Source organism: Gambusia affinis, linkage group LG19 (genome assembly GCF_019740435.1).
Source record: "Gambusia affinis linkage group LG19, SWU_Gaff_1.0, whole genome shotgun sequence".
Classification (NCBI taxonomy): Eukaryota; Metazoa; Chordata; class Actinopteri; order Cyprinodontiformes; family Poeciliidae; genus Gambusia; species Gambusia affinis.
Genome location: NC_057886.1, coordinates 11,818,837 through 11,846,097, shown reverse-complemented (window position 1 = coordinate 11,846,097; position 27,261 = coordinate 11,818,837). Strand labels below are relative to the sequence as shown.

Genomic DNA, 27,261 nt, shown 5'->3' with positions numbered 1-27,261 from the left:
AGATTCATACAATAAAAAGGTCGGCGGATGCATTTACAGAAACTGATGTCATAAACCAGTCTATTCTCTTTGGCGCAACAAGAGTTAATGTCACAAAAATGCAACAAAAGCAGTCTTCATACAACTCTTTATATTTGTCTGAATTTATTTGCCACAATAAAAAATACAGATGTAATATTTTATATATGATAAATGGAGAGCAGTGCTTTAAATATAGCTTTTTAGTACTCAAACAAAAAACAGCATGTACTAGTATATCATTAGCTTACAGTGGTTTAAACATTTTTTTTTTTTTAACAATTGCACTTCAAATAATAAAAACTAAGGCATGCATTTATGTACAGGGCCTTGCAAAGATACTACTTGCCCTCTTGAACTTTTTCTCTTTTATATCATGTCACAACAGCAAACTTTAATAAACTATTTTTTTAATTTCACGTGACAAATATTACTGTGCATAACTGTTAACTGCCTTAACAGTTATGCACAGTGAAAGCAGTGCATAACTGTTCAAGGAAATGAAAATGACGCTTGCTTTTTTCATGTAAATAATGAAAAGTGTGGCGAGAGGAAAACAGGTCAGAGTTGCCTGGAAATTAAAGAAAGCAACTTTGATTCACAGGTTCATCTCCTAGATTGGTCTGGGTGACAACATCCAGAGTTAGGATGGCCTAGTCAAAGTCCATACCCGAATCATTGAGAATCCATGGTACTCTACAGACACTCTCCATCCGATCTGACTAGGCTTGAACTTTTTTAAAAATATTCCCTAATATTGACTCAAGGTGGTTAAAGCCCACTGAATGCTGCACTTTTCATATCTTTTATCTTTTTCAAAAATTGGTTGATTCTTTTTTCTCTGCTTTAGCGATGCACTGTCTCTGTCACATAAGATCCAATGAGGTTTGTGATAGCAGTGTGACAAATTTGAAAAAGCTCAATGGGTTTAAATACTGTAGTTATTTTTAATATCAAGGTAAATCAGTTTCACTATAAACTAAAGAACATCACTGTCCTTATTTAGTAGAGTATTACTATGCTTGGCCCAGAAACACATTAATATCCAGTTAAATACAACAAAATTAAAGAAATGTAGAGATAATGAGAAAACAACAGTGCTCTGAGTTGCAGCATATACATATTTTACACTCTCATTCTGTACAGATACCACATTATACATGTCTATTACACATTAATGAGTGCACTATCTAACAGTGCAGCACAGCTAAACATTTGGAAATTGCAACACGCCCGATTTAAGACTCACATGGTTTCTACTTCTGCAATCTTCTCTCTGTATTCAGATTACAATTACATTCTTTTCTATGAAACAAATAGCCCACTGCAGCCCGTGCAGACATTACCTCCTATATAAAAGTTGTAATAATCATCCAAAGTATCATCCAAAAGAAGAAACGTCTGCAGACAGTGAGGTTAAGGTACACAAAAGCGAGTAAAACAGCCTTTAATCTGAGGAGATTTATTTAAGAAAACACTTAGTAAAGAGCTTATGTTACATTCAAAGTGGTGGGTGTCTGACAAAAGTAAAGAACAAGTTTCCACAGCTTCTGTGATTTCTGCAGAATCACAGAGTGCAGTGAACAAGTTTTGATTAAAGCTTGTATCTATTTCAAGACTAAATATATAAATACATCTTATTTAAAGATTTGCTACAAATGTTCTATTTTCTATTGTCATTGTACCTCACTAATGGGTGATTATGGAAATGAAACTTAAACTAAGGTACATTACTGAGTATCTACCTTTCAGACAGTACAGACAGATATTGAAAACTGAACAAGGTTCTTGATCACAATCCTTTTTGTTCTCTCTTCAGGATGTAACATGAACAACACTAACGTTTATAGGTTTAGCATAGAAAATGTCCATCTTTAGTTTCTCTTTTTCAGTTCGCTTGTGTGCACATGTTTGTGCATGGTATGCCTACCTCGGGTTTGTACGTGTGTGTAAAGTGTCTCAGCTGCTGCAATGTTCTGTCTCATCTGCAAATGTGAATGTGTGTTACCAGGCCTGGGGGGAGGCCATTCGAGGACTCCTGGGGCTCTTTGGGATTTCTGCCACTTGTTGATCGCTCAGAGCTCTCTGCAGTGATAAAAACCAACAACAAAAATATCTGTTAGATTCATTAAATCATTGTATGTCTAATGGCTTGAAAGTAAATCTGTACTGCCTAAACGTTTTCATATTTCATTATGTTGCAGACACAAACTATAATGTATATTTTGGGGATTTTGAGTAAAAGAATACATACCATTCTTATACAATATATTGAAGTGATAAAGGGTGAAAAAGTTCAAGAAGTACTGATGCCAGATACATGTGCAAAACAAACTACACAAAAGGGAGAAGATATGATGCATCCAAGTTTAAATTCTGTAGTCATTTAAATAGTTAATGGCAAAAAATGATTTCCTTACCTCAAACTTGTTCATAAACTCTGCAAATATGCCAAAGAAAGCCTCTGTAGTGGTAGCTTTGCCATCTTCACCAAAGTATGAGGCTGTCTTGCTGAATTCTTCCATGGCCCTCTGCTGGAGCGATTCCAGGGACTGGATTGCTGGATGACTGTTTTCCAGGAAGTTCTGCACACATTAAAGTTAAGGAACTAACACGTCTCATTTCTCCAAGTAGATCATTCCCTGTGCTGCTTTTCGTTCTCTCTGAAGGATACACTCATGACGACCGCAAAGCGATCCTCTGTGGTCGCAGGCATCTTCTGACAAGCTGAGCGGATATCCTGTATTGTTGTGTGGATGTCGCTTACATCCGATGTAATAGTCCTCTGGTTCACTGGAATGGAGTGAGTTTGTGTGGAGAAGGGATTTGAAATAAAAGTTGAACATCTAATGTGTTTTCCTACCTTTTGCTGCAAGAGGGACCATATTAAGATCTTTGGAAAAGTCCAACACTTCCGGAAAGTGCTGACACAACGACTTGACCAGGATGTGCAGAAACGTTGACTTCCCATCAACAGTTTTAGTAGTGCTCAGCTGAACAGGACAGAGGCAGGATGTTTGATGCATATGCAAAACAGGTGTCGGGACCATGACAAACAATTTATGGCATACAAACTACAATACCTCTGTCAGAAAGTTGATCTTGAAGCCTGTGGTCTTGTTGGTTTTAGGTTGGCTGTTATTTAAATAGTTCCCCATCGCCAGCACAAACTACATAAAAGATTAATGTTATGGGGGAATAGTGGCATAATAAATGCTTTTTCAGCTACACAGAACAAACTGAATATATCAACTGCACTGTGCAAAATTCACACTTTCCTTGAACATTTTGTACTTAGTCACATTACAAGCACACAACTCAAAGTGTTTTATTGGAATTTCAGGCAATAGAAAAATTCCAAGTAGGGCAAAATTGTACAGTGGAAGGTTAAGGATTTGTATCCTGAGTTACAGAGTCGTGAGTAGGAATGTTCTCCTACCAAATGTGTGAAAGTTTCACAAATGTATAACACATTTGTCATTTTAATTCATTTTCTTGGAAGAAGGGTACCTCTAGTATCTTAGCTAGCTTCTTGCTTGTCTTCAGCTCCATAGAGGCCTTAATGATACAGTCAAATGCTCCCCTCAGCTCCTCTGTCTTCTCCTGAAGTGAACACTTGAAGAGGAGGCTCTGCAGACGGGTCTTATACTCTAGTACAGACAACATCTGACAGACATCAACAATAACCCTCAAATCATCACCATGATGAAACTCTGTTCCTTCACAGCTGTACAGCAACAACAACACTCGCGCTACAATGTGCCAGGACTTTACCTGTAACATGAACTGGTCTGGTTCACTGAGTTTACTGGGGTCTTCTCTGTACGCTTCGTATTTTTTCACCTCCTCCGCATCAGGAGCATAAAGCAGCAGTTGTTTAATGTGAGCTGCTTCCAGTCTGTCTGCAGCCATGTTCATCAGCACCTGACGCAGCTCTCCAGGAGAAAGCTTCAAGTGGGCTATCAGGATGGCTGTAAGATGAAAAACAGAAAGCGGAAGATTTGATAGAAAACTAAAATGAGTAAAACGTGAATATTGGTATGTAGGGCACAATGCTATACTTACAGGCATTATAAGCCTTCTTGTGGGACAGGATTTCTATGACGTCTTTCTTCTTGAAGGTTTCCAGGTGCGCCAGAGGCTCTGGAGCGGGCACTACAAATTTGACATTTATGTTTATTTCTATTGAAACTAAATTTACAAGTTTAATTTGAAGGGATGGAATATCTTTTGAGTACGTTTTTGATTTAAAAGATATATGACATCAACATGTCTGAAAAGGCTCAGTGACTTTCCACTGCTCATAAAACAATGTTTACATAAAAAACAAATATTTCTATAAGATGAAAGTGATAGCTGAATTATAGCTGAAGCCTGATTTGGATTTGATCGCTCTTGGACTTTAAATGTAGCCTCCAAACCCAACTAATCAATATTAACACTAAGTAGTAGAGAGTTGTCTAATGAATGAAAACAAAAGCTCCTTTTAATATTCGGCTTATGAAAATTATACTTCATTTACTTAAATTTCTCATATAATTGTAAGTAATGGTTTGAGAATATATTCTTCAAATTTAACCACGATAATAACATCCTTTCACATCCACTCACATGAGCCTTTCTGTGTCCCAAAGTGCAGCTCCAGGTCCAAATATTTCACCATGTTGTGAAGTTTTTCATAATCAGAAGTTTCCCCCAACTTCAAAAGGAAGAGAAAGAGAAAATCAGCATTTGTCTTGCAGTGAGATTATCTAGCTTATCTCTGTTGATAAAGCAAAAACAAGAAAAATTTAGAATCTTAAAGTAGAAAATAAAATGTTTTGGTATTTGCTACTGTGTATTTTAAGTTAAGTTCGCTCATTGAAAATCAACATCCTTCAAGGGTTGTTTGGCATTGGCCATGTGCCTAGGGATCAAGTCTCACTCTTCATTGGAAATGTTTGACAGTGCTTTGGGAAACTGGTCATACCCCTTTAACTCTTTTACATTTTGTCACATTTCAACCACAAACTTCAGTGTATTGTGTTGGAACTTTAATATCATGCTATCCATTGTGCATAAAGTACGGTAAAAGGAAAGAAAAAGATCACAAGTAACATTTGTTAAGTTTTGTATTCCCTCTTTACTCCAACTGCTTTCAGAAGCCACATGATTAGTAAACAGCCTACCATTATCACCACCAATGCCCCAATGTCAAGACCTAAAATTAACTGAGAACCTGTGTCAAGGTTTTAAAACTGATGTTCCCCAATGTTCTCCATCCAGTCTAAGAGGGTTTGGGCTATTTTGCAAAAAGAAAACTTTCTAGCCTGTAGATGTGCAAAGCAGGTTGAGCTATATTCTGGCCCAACCTGCACCACTTCATAATTACGAGCTACACAGTGTTGGTTTATCACATAATATCCCAAAAAGTTTGTAATTATAATGTCAAGGGGAAGGCCTTGAACATCTGATGCAAGCCAACTGGCATACTATTATCCAAAAGGGAATATTCTGTTTCTTTTTTAATGTCACTTTTAGAAATGTCTCATAACTTACCTGTCCCCATATGGTCCCTTCTGAATTCTCTACCTGCTCCCAGCGCAGCCTCTTCACACTCATATGGTGCGAGTCCATTCGTGACAGAGTGGGTCTTGGCAATGGTGGAGGAGAGCATGGTGGTGGAAGAGGTGGAGGAGGAGGCAGACCCAAATTCTCTGTGGGATCAGATATGGAGTGAGGGAGGGACTGGGGCTGACTCTGGTTGTGAGATTGCTTGTGATGAGGTTGGGCTTGATGCTGTTGTTGGGACTGAAAGAGATGATGTGAAGGCTGTGACTGCGGACGACCAGTTTGGGTGGCAGACTGGACCTGATGCTGTGACTGGTGGAGCTGGGGCACAGGCTGGAAGGTGGAGAGGGTGGGCTGGTGAGGCTGGAGGGGCTGAAAGGTGGAAAGAAGTGGCTGAGGTCTGTGGGGCTGTTGAGGAGGATGGATGACTTGAATCTGGTGTTGGTAATTCTGGGGAGGAGGAGGCTGTGGGGTCATGTGGTGGATGTGGTGGATCTGAGGTGTGCTGGAATGGTGGTGAGTCTGCTGGATGGAATGGGGTCTTTGCGGAGAAGGTTTGGTTGGCTGGGGTTGGTGAATTTGCTGGATCTGCTGGTCTTTGAGTCTTCCCTGCAATGACACATCTGTCTGATGATGACCTTTAACGCTCCTGCGACTCTGATGGGACTGGCTCTCACGCGTAAACTGGACTGGGAGGGAGGCAGGCTCTTGCTGGATTTCATGCAGAAGTTCTGTGGAGGAGTGATGGGCTTTGGGTTGTTGTATTTGGTTGACTTGATGGAGAAGTTCTGTTGATGAGTGATGGGGCTTGGGTTGATAAATCTGATGGAGCAGCTCACTTGAAGAATGATGGGCTTGGCCTCTGTGCATCTGGTGGAGAAGTTCAGTTGATGAATGGTGAGGCTGCATTTGCTGCAATTGCTGAGACTGATGTAAAAGCTCAGCTGATGAGTGATGGGCCTTGGCTTTGTGCATTTGATGGAGCATTTCTGATGATGAGTAGAGAGCGTGGGCCTGCTGCATTTGTTGGAGCATCTCTGCAGACGAATGGTGGGCCTGTGATTGGTGCAACTGATGGAGCATCTCAGAGGAGGAATGATGTGCTGGGCCTTGGTGGAGTATTTCTGTTGATGAATGGTGGGGTTGGGGTCTCATGCCTTGATGACTTTGGTAGATTCCCTCTGCATACTGACCTTGCTGGCCAGGGTGGAGTGGGGGATGGGGTGATGGCTGATGTGGTGGAGGTGCTGAACGAGATAAGCGTCTGTGGTGGAGGCCCTGGTGGGCCAGTTGCTGCTGCTGAACTTGTCGCATCATATAAAGGTGGTGGTTAACATGTTGATGGGAGGTCTCTTGGGAGGGGAGCGGAGGTAAAGACTGGTGTGGTTGTTGGAGAGGAAGAGGTGAATGGGCCTTTTGTTGTGTTGGCTGAGCAGGCATCGATTGGTGACTCTGGTAAATCTGCTGCATCTCTTGATATGCTTGATGCTCCTCGTAAATTCGACGCTCCTCATAGGCTTTTTGCTCCTGGTAGGCTTGAAGCTCTTTAAGGGCCTTCTGTTCTTTGTAGGCGTGATGCTGCTCATGTGCTTTTTGTTCCTGGTAAGCCTGGTGCTGCTCATAGGCTTGTCTATCTTGGTAGGCTTGCTGCTCTTCATACATTTGCTGCTCTTCAAAAGCTTTTTGCTCTTCATATGCCTTCTGCTCTTCATAAGCTTGTCTGTCTTTGAACATTTTCTCCTTAATGGCCTGTTGTTCCTGATAAAGCTGTTGCTCCTCATAAGCTTTTTGCTCCTCATATGCCTGCCTCTCCTCAAAAGCCTGTTGTCTCTCCTGGTATGCTTTTAGCTCTTGTAAGGTAGCTTGAACATGTAGATCTTCTCTTGTAGGTATGACTTTATGCAAGGAATGGCGTTTTGGTGGTGGATTGCTTCGTGGAGGAGGTGGTGGAGGGGGGCCAGATTTCCGACGGATTGGCACATATGCCCTCGGCATGTGCTCAGGGGTGTAGGTAATGGATTCCTGCTGTGGCTGGTGTTGAGGCTGACTCTGAGGGGGTGCCGGAGGAGGTGGAGGAGGCGGGTCATTGAACTGAACAGGTGGAGGTGGAGGTGGTGTCATAGGGGGAGGAGGTATGTGATCAGAGGAAGAGGAGTATGTGAGGGAGGAGGCATTCTCTTCACCGCTGCTGCTTTGAACGTCACTCGGGCTGCTTAACTCTGGAGCTACGAATCCTCCGTTTTCTTCCTCATCCACACCAAGCTCGTCTTCATTATCTTCATCTTCCTCATCTGGGAAGTCCATCTGCACAACATCCTGACATTAACACCAAGTACACACCATTAGACCTTTGATGTCAAAGTGGATCTTGTGGAAAATGTAAAATTTTAAACAGGTCTGACAACTTTTCAATATATAATGACACCAAAGGCAATCTCTTTCTTTAATTCTGATACTAGTTTATGATTAGGCTGGATGTTCCCTTAAAATAAACAATATATATATAAATAAAGTAATGTGTTTTTATATAGCTGATACATTAAACATGGACCGCTTTGCTATAAGATAAAGTGAAGAATAATTTTTAATTTTAGATGATTTTGTAAGCTTGCTCATTTACAGACAAAAATGTTCCTTTAAATATTCCATTCAAAATAATTTATTCAAATATTACCTCTTTATCAAGGGTTAAAAGTGACACAGAAATGATTTCACATGTTTGGCTCTTCATGTAGACTGTTAACACAATATCACCAAATTGATAATTAAATAGTGTCAAATTCATATTCACTTTTTCTAAACAGTCATTTTTATTAAAAACAGACTTAAGTGATTAAGTACTAATGAAATTATTTAATATTTATTTAATATTTTTTATTATTAACAAGAAATTTGAGAATTAATTTAACAATTCATATATGAAGCAAATATATCCCCCCCTCAACCCCCAGGCTGTGTTTATTTAGTACATTGGTGGGTTAAGGAGTTGTGTCCAGATTTTTAGATTTTTAAATAAAGACAAATGAAATGTTAGTTGAGAGATGACTATGGTATTGATTTTTGATTTATTAGGGGATAAGATTAGGCTGGCCATTCAATTTACAAAGGTTGTTGTGTTGACCATACCTCTTCGTAGTCATTGTCAGGGGTCAGGAAGTCATCCACAATTGCCACCCTCTGTCCCAGCTGCTCACTCAGAGCATCCAGAAAGCGATCTGTGTCTTCTGAACGAGGAGGTTTTGAGAAGGTGTACCTCCGTTTGTTGTTGCGGTGAACAGGTGGGCTGCACGGAAAGTCGGGTTCCAGAGGTGAGGGAGGGGGACTGTCCAGGCTGATGTAGGGGTTAGACTCCCCACTGGTCTGGCTCGTCAACCCTGGTGGGTAGAACTGGCCTGAGGGTGGACTGGGTAGAGGATCTGGCCACGTGGGATGGGGTGAGGAACCTTTGCGGGCCCCTGAGACAAAAGACAGCTATAATTTATCTTATCTTTTATTGGACAAAATTGCATTACACTGAAATTGTGGGTACCTGTGTTGGCATTCCCTGTAGGAGACCCTGTGCAGGATAAAGGTTCCAAGTCCAGCAAACTCTCAGGAGCAGGAGGAGGGCGACTTTTCAAAGACTTGGACCTCTTGGCTGAGTACATATTTTCCAGTTCAGCATACACAGCTGACAGCTGTTATAGGGGTACATGCAGATGAACTAGAGTAAGACTTTTTAAATAAAACCTAAACAGTCTATATTTTGTAATGAAATCTGGCAACGGTACACACATTGGTGAGATTGTTGGGAGTCTCAGGAAGAGATGTTCCATCTCCTGACTGTCTCTCTCCGGGGGCCAACCTCATACCACTGTCCTGTCCTGGCTCTGCACGCACGCCTATGTCAATACATTTATTAGCATAACTTTACTACAGCCCATATGCCCTGGTAGTATTACTGAATTTGCAAACTTTGGGGTAATTCTTGAACCATTTCAGCAACACATTGCAGGTAAACAAATCCCAGTTTTAGGAAAAGCAACTCTGACAACATAAAAAGTTCAGTTAATAAACTATAACTAAAAACAATAGTAAATATGAACTAAAATGAGCCACAATGAACACATAAAAAATGAATGTTAAAACAAAAATAAGCATTCAGTCTTCTTTAGTTCATTTGATTAGGCAGGGAAACTGTCTAATAAAATATTGTTGGGATATTGTTGGAAGTGGAGGAAGCATTACAACAAACTTTTCTCAGAAAAGAAAGAACTTTTTTGCACTGTAGAGTCAGATAGACTCTGACCAAAGATGACTGAAGCCTTAAAATAAATCAGAAGGTATTTCAACAACATCAGTTTAAGGGTGTGTACACCTAGCAGCCAGGCTGTTGTACCTTTGAACTTTTTGCCCCTATTGTTGTTAATACATTTGTTTTTAGAATTGTAGGTCATTTATGTTACATTAATGACGATACAAGTTTTGAAATAACCTCGTGATTTTTTTTTTTTATGTCACAAATGCTTGGCATTCTACACATGGGTGTGTGCAGTTTTGTTAACAGAGATAATGACATTAAAGACAACTGACACTGCTTAAGTGGTCTCAGTGTTAGTTTTGTTCCTGATGCAGAGATATTGAATGTCAGTACCCATGCCCAAGTGTGTGCCAATGACCAGGTCATCAGAGCTACGTCCCCTAACACTACTCCTGTATGTGGTCCCTGTCACCCTCATGGAGCTGCTACGGCGATGGGGCTCAGGGGCAGCAGACTCGGGCTCCGGAGGAGGAGGGGGAGGAGGAGGAGGTGGTGGAACTGGAACACACATACAGGTCATGCAGAGGAAGAGGAAACAAAGTTTGAAGGGTCGTAGCAGTTCAGCAAACCACTGATTTAGCTCAAGATTCCCATCATGTTCTCAAGACAGTCCCTCAATGAGTCACATAGACGTTAATTGTCGCAATAAATGGGCACAAACCTGGTGCTTTGTATCCAAGAAATCGTGAAATTTTGTTCTGGCAGTGTTCTTGCTCTTCATAGGTCAGCAGCTGGTAAACAAACTGCCAGATCACCTGTTTGGCTGGAGTATCGAGCACCGGGAACACATCCACAATCAGCGTGTCAACGTTCCTGTGACCATGGAAACACGGGCTGGGTGAAAGCGATCACCTGGCTGTTCAATTAATGGTCACATTGATTAAGAGGAAAATAAGAAAATCTTAGCTTAAGTTTAGGGACAGACCATGCAGACGTGTGAGCTAAGACAAACATAAATATCAGGAATATCGGAATTCTCTGAATTTCAAAAACAGAATTCCCTGCCTTATTTCAAATTGATTAATATGATCCAAATTTTGATGTTAGCGAGAGATGTTACTTAATAGGTGGAATGTGAACCTTTTTTCTATTATTAAATCTGTAGAAATAAGGATTTCGGAATGACATTTAAATAAAATTAAACAAAACAAAAAACGTAAAACATTAATAGAATAAAATAGTTTCAGATATGCGGATGAGATGGTAACACCCTGATAATAAAAAGTTTGATGGTTGGAAAATAATAAATCTCAGCAACTGTAAAGAGCAACAAGATGTGATGAAAACCTTTAATTAGGAAATACTACATAAAACCAAAAAAGCGAAAATTTAATATAAAAAACACCTGAAAGAAAAGACTAAAATATGTTTAAAAATAGAGCAACAAACAACAATATTCCCTTCAGATCTTCCCTCGTTTTTGCTTTAATAAATGCTGTGGTCCAACATTTTTTGCGGTATTTTCTGCTTTTTGTTTTACTTTTTGTGCCCACAGTTTTGTTGTTTTACACCTTAGGACCACAACTGAAAAGCCCTTAAACATCTCTCAAACTTTTACTCTACCATAGTTGAAGAAATTTAATTTAAAATTAATTTATTGTTCTGGATCACATATACTCATTTGTCTAAATTCTAACTCCTTTTTATCTCTCCACTCATGATCTCCTCAACTTTTGAGCTCACCTGTGTTGGAAGAAGTTCTCCAAGGCCTTGCAGATGGTATACCGTTCCTGGATGGTCAGTAGATGTTCCAGCTGTTGTCCAAAGGTACGTCCCTGAACCCTGATGCTGGGAGGCAGGATGTCAGCCACCCACTGCAGGGAACTGAGCACTGGAGAGCGCGCACGCTCAGTGGGAACGCATCCTACTGCGAGGTCCTGCTCAGCAAGAGGAAAAGTAGGAGGACCTTCCTCCACAACCAGGGTGGGCATAGCCCCACTTCCTTGAAGCATGGACACAACTTTTTCATGAGAAGAGGTCCTGCAGAAAATTATATTTTTCACAAAACAAAACAAATGGAGAAACATTAGGAAATTGTTTTCGAATAGCACAGATTTAGACAGGAAAAAAAAAAATCTCCCAAATCACAATATACTAAAGAAGAAGCAGCAGATTATTTTGCTTTATTTATGCTTGAAATAGCAACCGAGTACTGACGTTCTCTTTTCTCTCAGAAGACACTTCTACAATCTTTTATCTGTGTTCTTTTTATCTCTTGTCTTTAAAGTTGAGCTATTGTTAGGCCCAAATGGGAATATGTAGTGTGGTAGCTGTAACACCTACAAACAGGAAATCTTCGACAGTCAGACAACATCTTTACATATTTTACACAAATAATCTTTTGTGGCATTTTTTGCTGATTTTGAGGTAAAGTTGTTGATGTACAACAGGCTATTTGTGCACACGGATAACATCTATGAAATGAATATGAGCAGGAACTCAACCTCATGTCCAGCCCATTCAGAAACAGGATCCGATCTCCTGGTTTCAAACCGGCCTTGTCTGCAGGACTTTCTGCAGAGTAAAACAACATGCAAGGGGATACAATTCTCAAGCGACCACTGTTCAATGGATGTCACTGAGTTCTGTGAACTGTTATTTGCAACGCAAAACAAACGCTGAAACCTACCGGGGATCACAGAGTCAATCCACACTGGAGCGTGGCCTCTCAGGGTGAAGCCAAAACTCATGTTGCCCTTACAAACTCTGACTGTCCTGCAGAAATGGATTTCAGAATAGAAAAATTAAGCATAGGCAGTATGTTCCTTAGCAAAGCTTAATGATGCTACAGCCTTAGAAGTTTTCAAAAGGCGGTGACAGGATGTTTACAGGAGAGATCTTTGTATTTGAAAGTATTTTTTTTAAATGTCTCCAGAATTAGTTTATATTCTAGAACAACATGATCGAGAAGAAATGCAGGAGAACACTGACACTGCTAAAACGGGATTTTACTTTTTTATTTTATTTTTTTAACTGTAGTTTACTTTTTTTGTCACTTAAATGTTTCAGATTATCAAACAAATTTTTAAAATCACACAAATATACACAAAAAGCTGATTTCAAATCATGATGTGCTTTAATAATGGAGGCGAAAAAAGCTGCCCAAACTAATTGCCCTTTATTACAGCTTAATAAGCTATAATTATGCCTTTTTATAAACTTTCCTCCTTTGCTAATTGCCCCGGAAAGCCCAAATTGTCATTTGATGCAAACCTGCAGTTGGTGGTGGTGCCACCCGAGTGGCCAGCTATGAGGGAGGTGGTCTTGCGCATGCCTCTGGCAGGGGGGATCACACCTTCTTCTGCATGGGTGCGTGGCACTGAGCTGGCGCGGGTGGAGACGAGGAGACGCTCAGGGTGGTCCTCACTCCGGCTGCGGCGGAGGTGGCTGCGGCTGGGATCACTGAAGCTGCGGCCCTTCAGCCTGCTCATCAGGCTCTGGGAGACCACCTCGTCGAAACGCTCCCGGTGCTTTTTGGGAATGAAGATCCTGGCAAACATTGCGGAACCACACAAACAATCACAAACTGACTGAGAAAAGCTCGCTTTATCGTTTCGACGCAAATCCCCCTCTTTAGTCCAAGTTATTGCAAACGAACCGTTCCAGGGTTTCACGAGAAACAGATCAGTTTACACATGCTTTACAGAAGGAAAGAAACTGGTCCAACATTTGAATAAGACTGCCTATGCTTGCAGGAGGGGAGCTTTGTTGTGAGATCACAGCAGCTGTAGGTAAGAGTGCTCAGAATCAGTGACAGCTCACAGCTATTAAACAAAAAAGGAGGGAGCTCAGTGAATGAGCTACCTCTGGGAGACAGCACTGCACTCCTCCCTAATAGTGTTTTTCCTCCTCTTATTATTCAACATTTGGCTCCTCTCAAAGAAGAGAAAACTAATAACTGAAGCAATAAGAGTGAATTATAATTTGTGAATTGTGGTGCTTCTGTGAGCCAACTCATATCTTTCCTGTGCAGAAAAGGGTGTTTATATGTAGGGTTAAAATATGGGTTCTAAAATGGAAAGAGATAAGAGAAGTTTGCAAATAATTATTTCCAATACAGAATGAAGTTTAGTGAAGGAATCATATTGTTCAGATCAAATTTAAGACAGTTTCCTCCCTGCAGGACAGTTTATCATCCCCCAACAGCTGAAATAAAGAAATGTTTCTTGCAAAGGGATTCAAGGTCAAGTGAAGTCTGATTCCATTAAACATCCCCAATGCTCAGTTGTGTGCTGCATGGGTTTTCCTTGAGCAGTTAGCTACAAGGGAATTAACAAGATGTAACAAAATGAGAGAAATTCACTTTAAATTGATAAAGAATTACCAAAACCTGTGATGAGAAGTAGTGTAGTGAGTATGTGTTTTCAGTAAATGAAGGGCAAACACTCCTTATTAGCTCTTTTTATCTCTGCATGCTATCTTTCCTGTCCCACCTGAAAAATTGTGCTGCCTCGATCATAAGCACGGCTCTCTCTCTTTTCTATCTGTGTCTCTTTGTCTCTCGGGTGCTTCAGTTGTGCAGAGGAGGAAAAGGAGGTTTTGGTTTTGCATTAATTCCAGTGTGCCTCCATTATACACAGCACAACTCATTATTCAGGCTCAGCAATGAAGTAGAAATCTCTAAACAGCTATTTCTGAAAACTTTGTGATAAATTAAATATGTTCTCTCCAGAGACGCAACTGATTTTGAGTTTGATTACCTCTTATCTGTAACAGCACAGAAACATAAAAGTAAGACATTTTCCTTATCAGTGAACCCACCATTCATGACTACATACAGATTTCACTTACATCAACACTCTTCAGTGTGGAATTTGTTACTATGTGGAGAAGACACAAAGTTAGCCATTTTGTTGTGACATGTTTAAGATGAAGTCAGAGGACCTACAGAGAAGTTTAAAGTTATTCCGGCTGCAACACAGTGAGAAAAAGCAAGACTTAAAATAGATGTCAGGTAGGCTGAAGGTTTACAGTAAATGTTATCTGTTTGAGATTTCAACTATTTTTGTTGTGGAAGACACTGGTCATTGAAATGTTGAACCAAAAGGGTTTCTATAACAACTTCTAATGTGCAGGGAAACTGTTACCGATCTGGTAAGAAGAATCCAGCAACACTTGAGGTGCTAAGACACAACTTAGCGCTTTGGCTTGTGGCCTTCATCAGGGTCATTCAACGAATAACCCAAATGAAGGTCACGGCTGTTTCATAGGTTTAAAACAGTTTTAGCACTCTACTAGTGCTAAAACTGCTTCTGACTTAATTAATGATCACTCATGTCAAGATGGCTAGAAAATATATTTTGACTGTCGTTCTTATACATTCTGTTGTTAAAGAGAACTAACATGTTTCCCCTCTATAGGTATTTTTAACAACACAAATCTCATTTTCAGTCAAATCTAGAAGATTTATCCAAATAGGCATACACAAACAGACAACTGATAACACAGAGTATGTTGATTACCAGTTCTAAAAGGTAGCTTAAAACTGAGTACCATCAAAAATAACAAATCCCACTGTGAAATACAGTGGTGACATGATGCTAGACAGAATGAGCAGATATTATTAAGTCAAGATAAGGGATTCTGGTAGAGTTCTACCATAAACGATGGACTGGAAAGTTCCAAAATTTTGATTGTTGTGCTTTTAATGCTCCTTTCAGATTAGGTCAACACATTCATCCTGTGATCACCTATAAGCAAAAAAGCTTTCCTGCAACTTTTGCAATTTTCTCCATCCACACTTTCTGTCAGTCTGCAGACTCATAACGTCAAATACAATCATCGAGGAAGTCCTTAAATAACTGCTGATTCATGAGGGTATTTTTTCCAGCTGATTGACAGCTACAGTCTCCTTAGCTTCACGCAGCAGCCGACATGCTCATTATAATTGCACACTGCATTTTTAGGATGTAAGCTACAATAGGTACTGTGTTCAATAATTGCAAGATAATGTTCTCTGTTGTGTTAAAGCAAAACCTTGTAAATTACAAACTAAGAGAAATTGTGTAAGTAGGCGACAGTGATTAAGTGTTTTGTGCACTCTTGCAGAAAAACAGTCAACACTTCCCAGATGGGGTAGTCATCTGTCACACCCTGCTACAACCCCATCTTCATGACCTGTTTTTATGTAATAAGAGGAAGTTGTCTTAATCTTAGTGAAAGATGCATTTGAAGAGGCACAAGCTGCTGCATCTGAAGGAACTAGGAGAGCAGAAAGAGAGACAGCAGAGAACTGGAGCTCTTTCTAGGCCAGGGTCATGTAACTATTGGACATATATCTGTGGCACCTGTAGTTTACAGTTTATGTAGGTCATATAGCTTTCCGGAAAACACATCACTGCTGTCCACCATTGGTTAAATGATGGACAGGAGAAAGAAACTAACCGAGTTCATTTATGGGTGAATTAATTTCTACCTCTTGCTCAAAGCACTGAACCTCTCTACCTTTTTTACTAAAATTGTAAAATTGCTGCAACAACAAATTATAATGTCTAGTTTCATAATTAACTAATGTTATGTTTCTATTATCTTTGTTAATAAGCATTAAATTGAAAAAAAAAAATCATTCAACCTTGATCATGTCTAATGGTTTTCCATTAGACATTTCAGCAACTGGTTATTTTGAAAGCATCAAAAAGTTATTTCTGTCCTACCATTACAAACACAAATGTTGCTAAATGTTTCTTTGTGCCTTGGTCAGATTAGACAAAGTTTGTTTGTAGACAACAAACTATCATAAGGTGGGTTCAGTGTGAAATGAAGGATAAATATGCAAAAGTGTGTTCTTTGTTAAGTATGGCAGAGGATCTGTGATGCTGCAGGCCGGTTTCTCTTTCAGAGAATTTGAGAAAATGTTGTTATTACTAAGTATTAAAATCAGGGGTGCTAATAAATTAGAAGAATGAAACTAAGGGAATTGATTTGTAAGGTTTTATTTGACCTGAAAAAATATCCCTTTCAAACATTAGCGCTTTCTTTCACTAAAGTTGGATGTAGGCTCCGGGATGCCCTAAATTATAAGGAGGCCGAGAAGAGTCTATAATTGGGTCTGACGGAGGGGTGGATCAAGGACACAATGCACAGAGGAATGAATGACAACTGCAATCAGCTGGGAAGCACATTGCAAGACCAATTATTAGCAGACCCACTTCTGATCAGCCAGTTTGACAGCTGGGCCAAGCATGAGTGTGCATATGCATGGCACATTATAAGACCCAAAGTTATCAATTCTAAGGAGTGGAAATAATTTTAAAAAAATCTTTCAAAGTAAAAAGATCCAAACTTTTTCTATTTTAGAGTTTTAGCTAAGTTTTCTTTCGGCAGATTTAAAAACACTAAATGCTTTCAGGTACGGTGTAAGTTTACAGATATACAGAGAAGTGTGAAATGTATCATCAAAACATGCTTAATTAATGTAATTGCAGAACAATTGTCAGCTACTTCAAATACACCCAACAACAAAGCATAAAAAATGCACAGTTTACATTTCTGAGATGAAAGTAAAGCTGTCATACCTAAAGTGTCTAGAAAGGTTCCTGTCTCTTCCCATGGCTCCTCTGGGCTACGAGGAAGTGCTTGAATTTAGTTGAGCAATACAAATGCCTCGTCCTTATCACGGTGGCTCTCCATGCAGCTGGAACAACTCTTCCGAACAAAGGAGGAAGATAAGGCAAAGGAGAAACGGGAAGGTTGTCCTGGATCTGAAAAGCACTCGCTGCAGGCTTGGGAAGCAGCCAAATGAAGAAAGAGAGAAGCTGGGACTCAGGGAGGGAGAAAACCAGAAGAGTGGCTGGTTCTAAACCTCCAAAACATCATCATGCAGCATCTTCAGCTGTTGTCCACCTTCATGTTGGGGGCAGTTCTCTTTACGTTGTCCCATTTTCAGGTGCTCTAACTGAAAGGAAAGGATCAGGATCAACACAGGTTGACCCTCTCGCTAACAGCTGAAAGCTAGTCCTCCCCATAAGGTTTTCCATCATTCTGCAGTCAGAGGTAGTAAGTGACAAATCATCCAGCCCCTCAGAGGAGGAAGGAAAGAATGAGATGAACAGAGGTGGGGAGGGAGAGATGAAAGAAGTGGAAAAGAGAAAGGAGTCCCTGTGGACTTTCATAGGCAGGTCAGCACAATGACTGGATCAGTGTAGGAAACAGTAACATTCGCCAGCAGGAGCGTTGACAGATTTCTCTGCCTCTTCTTCGTCATATTTTCCATTGAATGCAATCACATTTTTGAAAAGAAAAGAATGAAAACCAAACATATTTGGTGTGCTTTGAATGTATCCATAATCCCAACACAGGCATTTGATGCGTTTTGTGCAAAAAATGCTTTCCTCGAGGGGTACTTCAAAATTTATTAGATGTAGTCATAACAACCATCTATCCTGTGCTGATGGCTTCTCCTTGAGTAGAATGTGGTTTAAAAACTTACTGTTTACACAGGATAATCTGAGTTTCTCTTTTTCTTAGGTCATGAATCTGAGTTCCTCAGATTACTCCAAATACTCTTCTGATCGGGCAATAAGTCATTGTGACATTGTCTTTCTTGAAATCCCTTACTACCTCAAGCTGAGTTCTGACTATGACAGAAAGCAACACAGAACCGGTGAATGCATGAAGAAGCTTTGTCCAACCTGTTCAGTTGTAATAAATAGGTAAAGTTTTTCTTCATATTGACACTTTTTACTTTGTCCCCTCGCCCCTAATCCTTGGATGTGTTCATAATCGCTCCAGCAATCCAGTGTTTCTTGTTTATTAAATTTTTTTAAAGGAAGTTGTTTCATGGGAGGAAATTTAAAAAATCAGTATAACTGATTTTTATTAGACTTTGAATCTCATTTATATAGAAACATTACTATAGTTTATTGTAACTTGTCAACATGACACTACATATAGACGTATTGTCAGAAGCATAAATTTCCCTATATATTTATGAAATTCATCATGATATAATGAAACTATATTAGAAAAGTTTTTAGGTCTTTCAAGCTTGCCTCCTTTGCCACTGCAGATACTCTAGCTGTGAGTCCAGAGATCAGTGACCTTTGAGCTCAGCCACAATTTAAGAATTGACACCAGCGAGTGACTCAGAAACCTAAAAGAGAATTTATTCAAAGAAGTAGGCTGCTTAAAAATAGAAAACATCCTGTGGGAGGCAGCGGCAGACGGAGCACAGCATGGCCCAGCTGGTCAGGCCATATGAGACATGAAAACAAAAAGTAAAACTTCATATAAGCTGTTAAACACACCTCGAGTCTTTTGATGCGAGACTTCCTGCAGAGGTCGATGGGAGAGCTTTGACAGCTGTGTGCAGAGCGCGTCACTGAAGACTGTCACAGGGAGAGACAGCGATTGAGGGGAAGATGTTGACAGACCGTGATGCATGATTATGGATAGGAGACAGCGGGGAAAATAAGAGAGCGATCCGGTGACAGCAACAGACACCTAAAACTTACATCCCAAGCACCCAGATGGTGATGAAGCACCCCAATAATCTTTAATCCACTATGCTGGAGTTGGGTTATTTGATCTATTGGAGAGTAATTTGTAGATTTCATCAGACACAACATATTGAGACTATCAAGCTGACAGACCTGCGATGCGGTGCTTTGATCCCAAATTTTGACATTACTTTATCTGACTGTTCAAACTGACAATAAATTATTTACCTCAGTTCAGTATGTAAGCAGTGGTGATATTTTACCAGTTTAGTGTGCTTAGACAATTTCCTTTTAAGACAATTTTTCATCAAAATTGGATGAATCTCAATGAGACTTGTTGAGATTCATCATGTGGATACTTAAAGAGACCTTTGCATTGCAGTCTTAGCCGAATAATTCATTGGCTTGGAAGGTCTTTCCCAACAGGAGCAACATTTGGTGTTATTTTTCCAATGAAGACAAATCTGACCCAGTCATTATGAGTTTAACTGTGTATCTTTTCTATGTGGAGTGAATGATTAAGTTCTTTCAGTAACTCCAAGTGCTTTTCCAATAGAAAGTCACGGTATCCTGGCTAAAAGCTTACGTGTTTAAATCAGTCTCCTTCCTGGGCAAATTCATTAGCACAGTTGTTGCTAATGACAAACTTTGTGTTTTCCTTTCATTGACGGTAACCCAGAGACAACCCTGCAAATCTGTGTTTAAATTTATCTCTTTGCTTAGTGTATTCATTGTCAAAGTTATTACTGCAATTAACCATAACTAGTCTCTTTGTTTTTCTTTCCCATAGTAAGTACCTCTGGCTGATTACATCTCTGCTTAGCTGTGTCTTTTTCCTGGAAGGATTAATCAATATATCCATTAATGCCATTGACTATAGCCACTTTCAGATCATTGTACAGTAATAAACCCACTATCACTAATACTCCTTGACAGATTGCTTTGTCATGCACATCAAGCATGTCAAACCAGCGAGATCATGAGCCGTTTGTGCTTTTATATCATGCAGCTGAGATTACTGAACCCAAGCGGTGTGGCCTTGAACTCATAGCATCAACAAGAACATTATGTGTCAAAAATGTCTGAGTGGCCTGTTGCTGCCATTAACTCTGTGTCATCTTTAATTACATAAAAAGTAATCCTGGACCAGTAATTTTGTGCAGTTTTTACCATCCCACCCATTTGCATAACATGGTTACAGTGTAGATTTGCTCCTGTAAGAAACTAGTTGTCCTTCTCTAATGGACATGATCAGACCTGTTTGTATCTTGAATTGATGGTGCGAAATTTGCACTGTATGAATAAACTGGATGGATTGAAAAACAAGATGAAGAATTGGGAAATATGTATATTCATCTCTCTTAGAAAGCTGTGTGAGCATCTTCTTCATTCATTTCATGAAAATTTCAGGTATAAAGTGATTAACAAATCCACAAACATCCTCCCCAGTCTCACGTTTTTAAGTAAACAAGCAGACCTGAAAGATGCCTTTAAAATATGAAAGTAGCCCCAAGAAACTGAGTTTTTTCATCTTAAGCATTTTTCTAAATAAGATTCAGAGGAAATGATATACATCAACACAACACCCTGAGGCAAGGCTGGTGGGCAGCCTGGAAGCCCAACCCCCTGCAGTATGCCAGACTACAGGTATCCTGAGTTTCTTCTGGAAAGGTTTGCTCATTTGGAGCATTTAGCAAAATCTGCACATCCTGTTTGAAATTGGGACACCTGGGACAAACACAAGAACTGGGGAGAAGATGGCTCATTAGTTCTTGCCCATTAGAACAAAACAAACCATCAAAATTGATGGGGTTTTTTTTTTTCCAGAACTAAACTATCTGGATATACTTTTGATTTCTCTATGGACGGCCTGGGTCTCATATAGGGAGAGTTTCTGTATGTTCTATTCCTTGTGCCAAAAACAGCCAAAGAAAAAACAGGGAGGAAAAAAATCTCAGTATCACTTATGCATAATTAAATCATATGCAAATCTAAAAATGGAAAGAATATTCACAGGCAGCTTTATGAGGAAGAGGATAGCCCATTGTGAGAAACTGATATACACCAACTACAATGTCCCCTAGCTCAAGACGGAAACCGAATACCCTCTAAAAAAATCAGCCATAAAAACAGCAATAAAAGGAGTTTTTTAATGACAAGCCACAAACTGCCTCATGAACAGAGAGCTTAGACAGCAAACTTCACCACGGGTTGCATTTAACAGCTTGAAAAACTGAAACCACGCCATGCCAAGCTGTTTTCCAGCACTCACCTGAGGCAGCAGTCCATAATTTCCCTCAGCATGGAACTTCAAAGCGGCTACGTCTGCATGTGTGTGAGGAGCATCTGCATGATTCCCTGCATTCATACGTGTGCACATCTCAAGCACCAGCAGCAAACTGGCTGCAGCAGCTATGAGCTGTCTGCTGAGGAGGGAATATGAACATCCAGTAAAGAGATCCACAAAAATAATAAAAAGAAAAAAAACAAAAAAAAAGCAGATTGAGCGTTTCTCAGAGCGAGAATCTCAGCTGACAGGGAGAAACAGGGAAGAAAGAAATCAACTGAGAGAAAGTCAAAGTGAGCGCGAAGAAGGCAGAGTGAGGTGAAGTGACACACAAAAAAAACTGCAAACGTGAGCAGCGGTGTTGTGTTTAGGGGGTTTGGTTTTCTAATCAGTGCTGAGGAAGAAGAAATGCAATACAGGCAGAGATTTTCTAATCATACTGTACAGTTCCTGAAAGGTGAGAACAGATGAGTGACATCCACGCATACGAGGATAAGAGTGAGTGGTTGATATTTGGGCAAACTCATCCATTGGAGAAATTTCTCAGTCAAATCATGAAGGGGTGGAGTGGGTCTAAATTATTTATTTCATTGTGGATTTAAGCGGGTTTTGCTGCCTCAGTGAGCTCCACTGTCGCGCAAGTCTAAACTATTATGGGATATAATATGCTAGACAGTTCAGGAGTTTGAAACTAGAGACAACAGAACATCCCTCCGTTTGGTTTGTTGGAAATGTTTCTGACATTTTATTCAACAGTCAGTTGATTATTTTTTCACAAAAACAGTGTATTGGCTGGAAAGAAATCCACTATTAGAGGAATCTGTATGTTTTTGTCACATATTTGCAACTTAAACTGTTTTTGCTTTACTCATGCAAACTATTCCCAATAAATGAAGCTGGGTTGAAAATCAAATTTTTTTTCTGCTATGTTTTAGTTGCACACATTTTACATTATATGACATGGCTTTCATATTCCCCACAAGGATGGAACAAGTGGGTAGTTATTATAGCCTAACTCTGAATGTGAAAGAAAGCATTACTGGCGGTCCTCTAATGAATGCTGCCCAGGGCGAGTCCTTTCTTCTGCCTCCCCACACACAACTCAACAAACACCCAATCAAATCGAATCAATTCTGCCCCATTCAGAAAATACAGAGAATCAGAAATTTACCTACACTCATCTATGAAATGAATGTTGTATTGTCATGGACTTTTAATAACGCACTTGAATAGTTCTTCTTTCAGTGTGATTTTTTTAAAAATCAAGAATTTGGTGCACAAAATATCTTTTGTAAGGGTTTTTCTCTCATTGTCTGAGAATGTGTGCGTATGCATTGTTTATCCTCTGTGTTGCCCTGTAATATACAGCCGATCTGTCGAAGGCGTACCACACCTCTCGTCCAATGACTGCTGGAGATAGACACCCATCCCCACCTCCACCCTAACAGCCAACCCTACTCTAATGACCCTCAGTTTCAAACACCATTGAGTTCATGCGCTACTTTCTTTCTGGTAGAAAACCGTAGTTCTGTTCTGGCTTCACAACTGTACGTGTGCTGAGAACCTTTTGTTAATTGTTCTGACAATGACGCCTCCAGCCAGACATTTGAGTTTTTAGAGGCGTTGGGGTGACCCTCAAAAAACACCGCCACAGTTAGAAGTAAGCAGCTACCTGACGCTGTCGATCAGCTGCTGATGGTCTTCTGTGATCAAAATGTCAGGCAAGGCTTCAGCCAGAACCTCCACATCCCTGTCAGAGGCGTACTGCTTGAGCACCTCAAACAGCTGCTCCTTCACATCGGGCTCCTCCGAAAGAACCTCCTCCACCTGATTTGATAAAGACGATGTTAAAAGGACTCATGATGACAGAATAAAACTGGAGCCATGTGAGCGAAAGAAGTACCTTCACACTCACCTTTTTATTGAACTCCATAGCCTTGTGAGCTCGACTCTCCCTGATGCTGTCTCCGCTCTGTGACAGAACCCGCATGCTGCTGCTCAGCCGCTTGGGCCGGCGGGCCATGCTGAGCACTCCCAGTCGGAGGGGTCGGCCCTGCGCCGCCTTGATCATGGCTGCTGCCGTTTCATGATGCTTCACCGGGATGCCATTGACCTCCATGACGTAATCGTTGACTTTGAGGCCACTGCGTGCAGCCGGACCACCAGGCATGCTCTCCTCAACCATCAGAGGGCTGTCCCCCACGATGGTGAAGCCAAAACGGCCATCTGGGCCTGGAGTGATGTCAATCTTTGGAACAGTATGTTAATATTTGCCAAATTATTCCAGATTCTACAAAGCGGACACTAAATCTGAAATATTTAGGCATCTGCTGACCTGTTCGATCCGTGACACAACGCCAATACTGGGGGGTACAGTCTTGAGGGTCTGAGCCAGAGCAATCAGAGCTGGTGTGCTGAGGTTGGTCACATCCTGGCCTTCAATGTCCACCACCTGGTCACCTGGCTGCAAGCCGGCAAGGAAGGCACTACTGCCTTCCACTACAGACAGGATGTAGCTGGGCCCAGTGCCTCCAAGTCTGAAGCCAAAGGCCTCTGGCCAGTTCTGGTTGGTGGCAGGGAGACCAAGGTCTAAAAAACACACAGAAGTTGGAGAGGCTCAAACTAATATGGTGCTTGAATGATGGATACATAGTGTCTTACAAACATATTTCTACCTCTTAAAACTTTTCAAATGTTTGATTTCATATTTTTATCATCTGTTTAATCTTATTTTATTTTTGTTTTATTGACCAACACAGATAAGTGCAGAATTGCGAAGTGGTAGAAAAAGAATAGATAATTTTTTGTTTCCTTTTAGAAAGAAAAATAAGTGTGGTGTGTGTTAGTAGTCACCCTTCTTTCCTTTAATACCCGTTAATCTATCAGACAACCTTAAGAAGTCACCTAATTGGTGATGCGTTCAGAGTGTAATTTGCTCTTAGTATAAATCCAGCCATCCCGTGAAGGCTTCAGTGGTTCACAGAGAATATCAGTGAACAAAAAAGCATCATGAAGACCAAGGGCCACTGCAGAGAGTTCAGGGGTGAAGTGAGGGAGAAGCATAAAGCCGAGTTAGGTGATAAAACAACATCCCAAGCTTTTAATGTCTCACTGAGCTCTTTTCAATCCATCATCTAAAACTGGGAAGAGAACAGCAGAGCTACAACCCTATCAAGGCATGTCCACTCCCCTACAGTATGTGTGATGTTGCCAGGAAGAGAATCATTTATCAAAGAACCAGCCAAGAAGCTTATTGTAACTCTGGAGGAGCTGCACAGATCCACAGGATAATATGGTAAAAGGACAACATTAGTTGTGCAATGAACACTAAAACAAACCAGGTTTCCGGGTCACTATTATTCATTATTATCATTGTTGTTATTTTTACATTGAAACATGGCAGCCTCATTCTATTTGGGGGGCAGCAGAGATGGGGAAAGTCGGTCAGCAGATGGAGATAAGGGGAGCTAAATATACAACTATCCTGGAAAAAAAATCAAAAACTTGTTTAAGGCTGCAAAAGGAGGAGGTGGTTCATTTTTAGGAAGGATAATACCCTAAACATACAGCCAGAGCTACAATGAAATTGTTAAGCTAAATACATAACTATGTATTAGATTGTCGATTCGAAGGCTGGTGGCAAGAGATGAAAAATGCTGTTCACAGATTATCATCATCCAGCATGACTGAGCTTGAGCTGATTTTTACCCAGATGTTCACAGCTGCCAGAAACGTACCCCAAAATGTAGTAGTTATTACATACCACACTTTCCATAGTTTTAGAAATTAAAAATAAAAACCATGGACCACTTTATGTTTGGCCATAACAAAAAATCCCTGAACAATACCGTGAGATTAGTGCTTGTGTCATGACAATATGTGAGAAGCTTTGATGGGTAGGAGTACTTTAGCATGGCGCCGTTCTTTACTTTATATTAAATAAGGGACATTATCAGGTTTCTTGGGCAGTGTTCCTTTAAGAAAATGTCTGCTTACAATAAAACCATGAAGGAGGCCTGATAATTAAGCTCTGATGAGCCCAGTGGGGTGTAAGCAGGTACACTGGTCTTTTTGTTGGAACGACAAAAAACATTTTGTAAGTCGAACAAATCACAGCAAGATGAGAAGTTTAACAGAGAAGGAGGTTATTTGTGACTGTTGGTATCTGGACCACATGTTGAACTGCTGGCCTTCCCCTGGTCACTGGCCTCATTTTGCTGCTGTACAAAGTGTCCCAATAGAGGCTTGACTTCATCTGTACAGGACATTAATCTGGGTACATTAAAAATATGCAGGTTATGGTGCAGCACAGTGAACGCGCAGTACATTTTATAGCAATTTTTGTATTAAAGGAGCACATCTCTTGTGCCCTTGTTTTTTTTATTTTTGTCTTGTAGATTTGCTCAGAATAAACCATGGTTCAAATGATGTCGTTGGGATTTGTGAATTTCATAACTTAATCGCCTAAGTAAACTGAAAGTAGTCCATTTTAATTCAAAACAACAGAGCATAGTTGCATAAGTGTAAAATTGTGTGCGGTTGTTTTATTTCTTTTAAAGGTTTTAGCAGGTCAGACATGAAAACTGACACACAAAAGAAGGGTGCAACAATTTCTCCTAAAAGTTAAGTAGAAAGAGTCTGAATTGGAAATGATGTCATTTCTGCTGAAGGGCAAATCAGATCTCAGTGGCACACCAGGCTTCAGACCAACGGTATGAAACATAAATCAAAGAATCAGTGATGGAGAAACTGCTGTCAGCTCATCAAAGAGAATCAGAAGAAAACTGATTTAAAATAGATAAGGACATCATGCCTTCTCGTAACACTGAGCAGTACTGTCAGGACTTGTCTTCTGCTTTCTCCACCCTTCGTCCCAGATACACGCTCTACTGTAGCTTTTCTTTATCTTCTCTCTCGCAAAAGAAGCCCTTCAGGAATATCGTCATACAACAAAGATCAAGTCAGAGAAACAAGACTTACAGAAATCTTTGGCGGCGCTCCGGGTCCCAGACTTGCTCTGGCGCAGGGAGAAGCGGCCCTTTCTGCTCAGGAAGCGCCTCATCCTTGCCCGGCTTGCGGCAGGGCACGTTCCAGCCAGCCTTTCCTCACCCCCCGACTAGGGGGTCAACGCAGCCAACAGGTGCCCCTTGGACACCCTAAAGCTGCTCCTCCACCTGACCTGACTCACCTCCTCCCTGAAGCCTCTACCCACCTACACGAACACTGTCCCCCCCAGGTCACATTTGTGGCTTGTGAGGACCAATTCTTCCTTCTGCTCTGAATCAGCAAAGTAGCCGGGAGAAGCTGTGGAGCTGAGAGCGTGTGAGAGTCGGGCTCTCCATCCTGGGTGAGGCTGTCCAACCTCAGCCTCGGTCCAAACCCTCTGGCTGAGCAGCGAGCAGGAAACTGGGACACAGTAACTTGGTCCTGAAATGGTTCATTGCAAGGAAAGGTACCGCGAAGCCCCATTTTTCTATAAATACCTTCGCCTCTCTTTCTCTCTCCCACCCTCTCTCACTGTCTCCCTCTGTTGCTCATGTGGATGAAGCCCTCTCAGAGGGCTGAGGAGTGACCCAGAAACCGAGCCGCGAAGCAGCCCAGCCAGGGACGGTTCTGATTATAGCGTCTAGTACTGGAACACCAGTTAGAGCTGTCGCCTGCAAGACGGG

At 40.7% G+C, this 27,261-nt stretch overlaps 1 protein-coding gene across 6 annotated transcripts; it reads right to left on the bottom strand.

The window, feature by feature from the left end:
- Positions 1 to 128: 128 nt before the first annotated feature.
- Positions 129 to 27,054, bottom strand: grid2ipa (glutamate receptor, ionotropic, delta 2 (Grid2) interacting protein, a). Of its 6 annotated transcripts, none has more exons than XM_044101217.1 (23): positions 26,573 to 27,052; positions 23,928 to 24,181; positions 23,508 to 23,840; positions 23,265 to 23,419; positions 13,082 to 13,357; positions 12,498 to 12,583; positions 12,313 to 12,382; positions 11,552 to 11,848; positions 10,530 to 10,681; positions 10,202 to 10,366; positions 9,343 to 9,449; positions 9,098 to 9,245; positions 8,695 to 9,023; positions 5,557 to 7,884; positions 4,630 to 4,717; positions 4,084 to 4,173; positions 3,793 to 3,989; positions 3,529 to 3,684; positions 3,102 to 3,188; positions 2,882 to 3,011; positions 2,693 to 2,811; positions 2,439 to 2,603; positions 129 to 2,103 (listed from the first exon to the last, which is right to left on the bottom strand). In XM_044101217.1, exons 1-23 carry the CDS (start codon positions 26,652 to 26,654, stop codon positions 2,023 to 2,025), a joined length of 5,895 nt encoding a protein of 1,964 aa, XP_043957152.1. In that variant the 5' UTR covers positions 26,655 to 27,052; the 3' UTR covers positions 129 to 2,022. The 6 variants fall into 6 exon arrangements, 5 of the variants coding, with proteins under 5 accessions (XP_043957152.1, XP_043957154.1, XP_043957155.1 ...); XM_044101219.1 differs by having other exon boundaries at positions 5,557 to 7,872; XM_044101220.1 differs by lacking the exon at positions 10,202 to 10,366.
- Between the last annotated feature and the right edge of the window lie 207 nt (positions 27,055 to 27,261).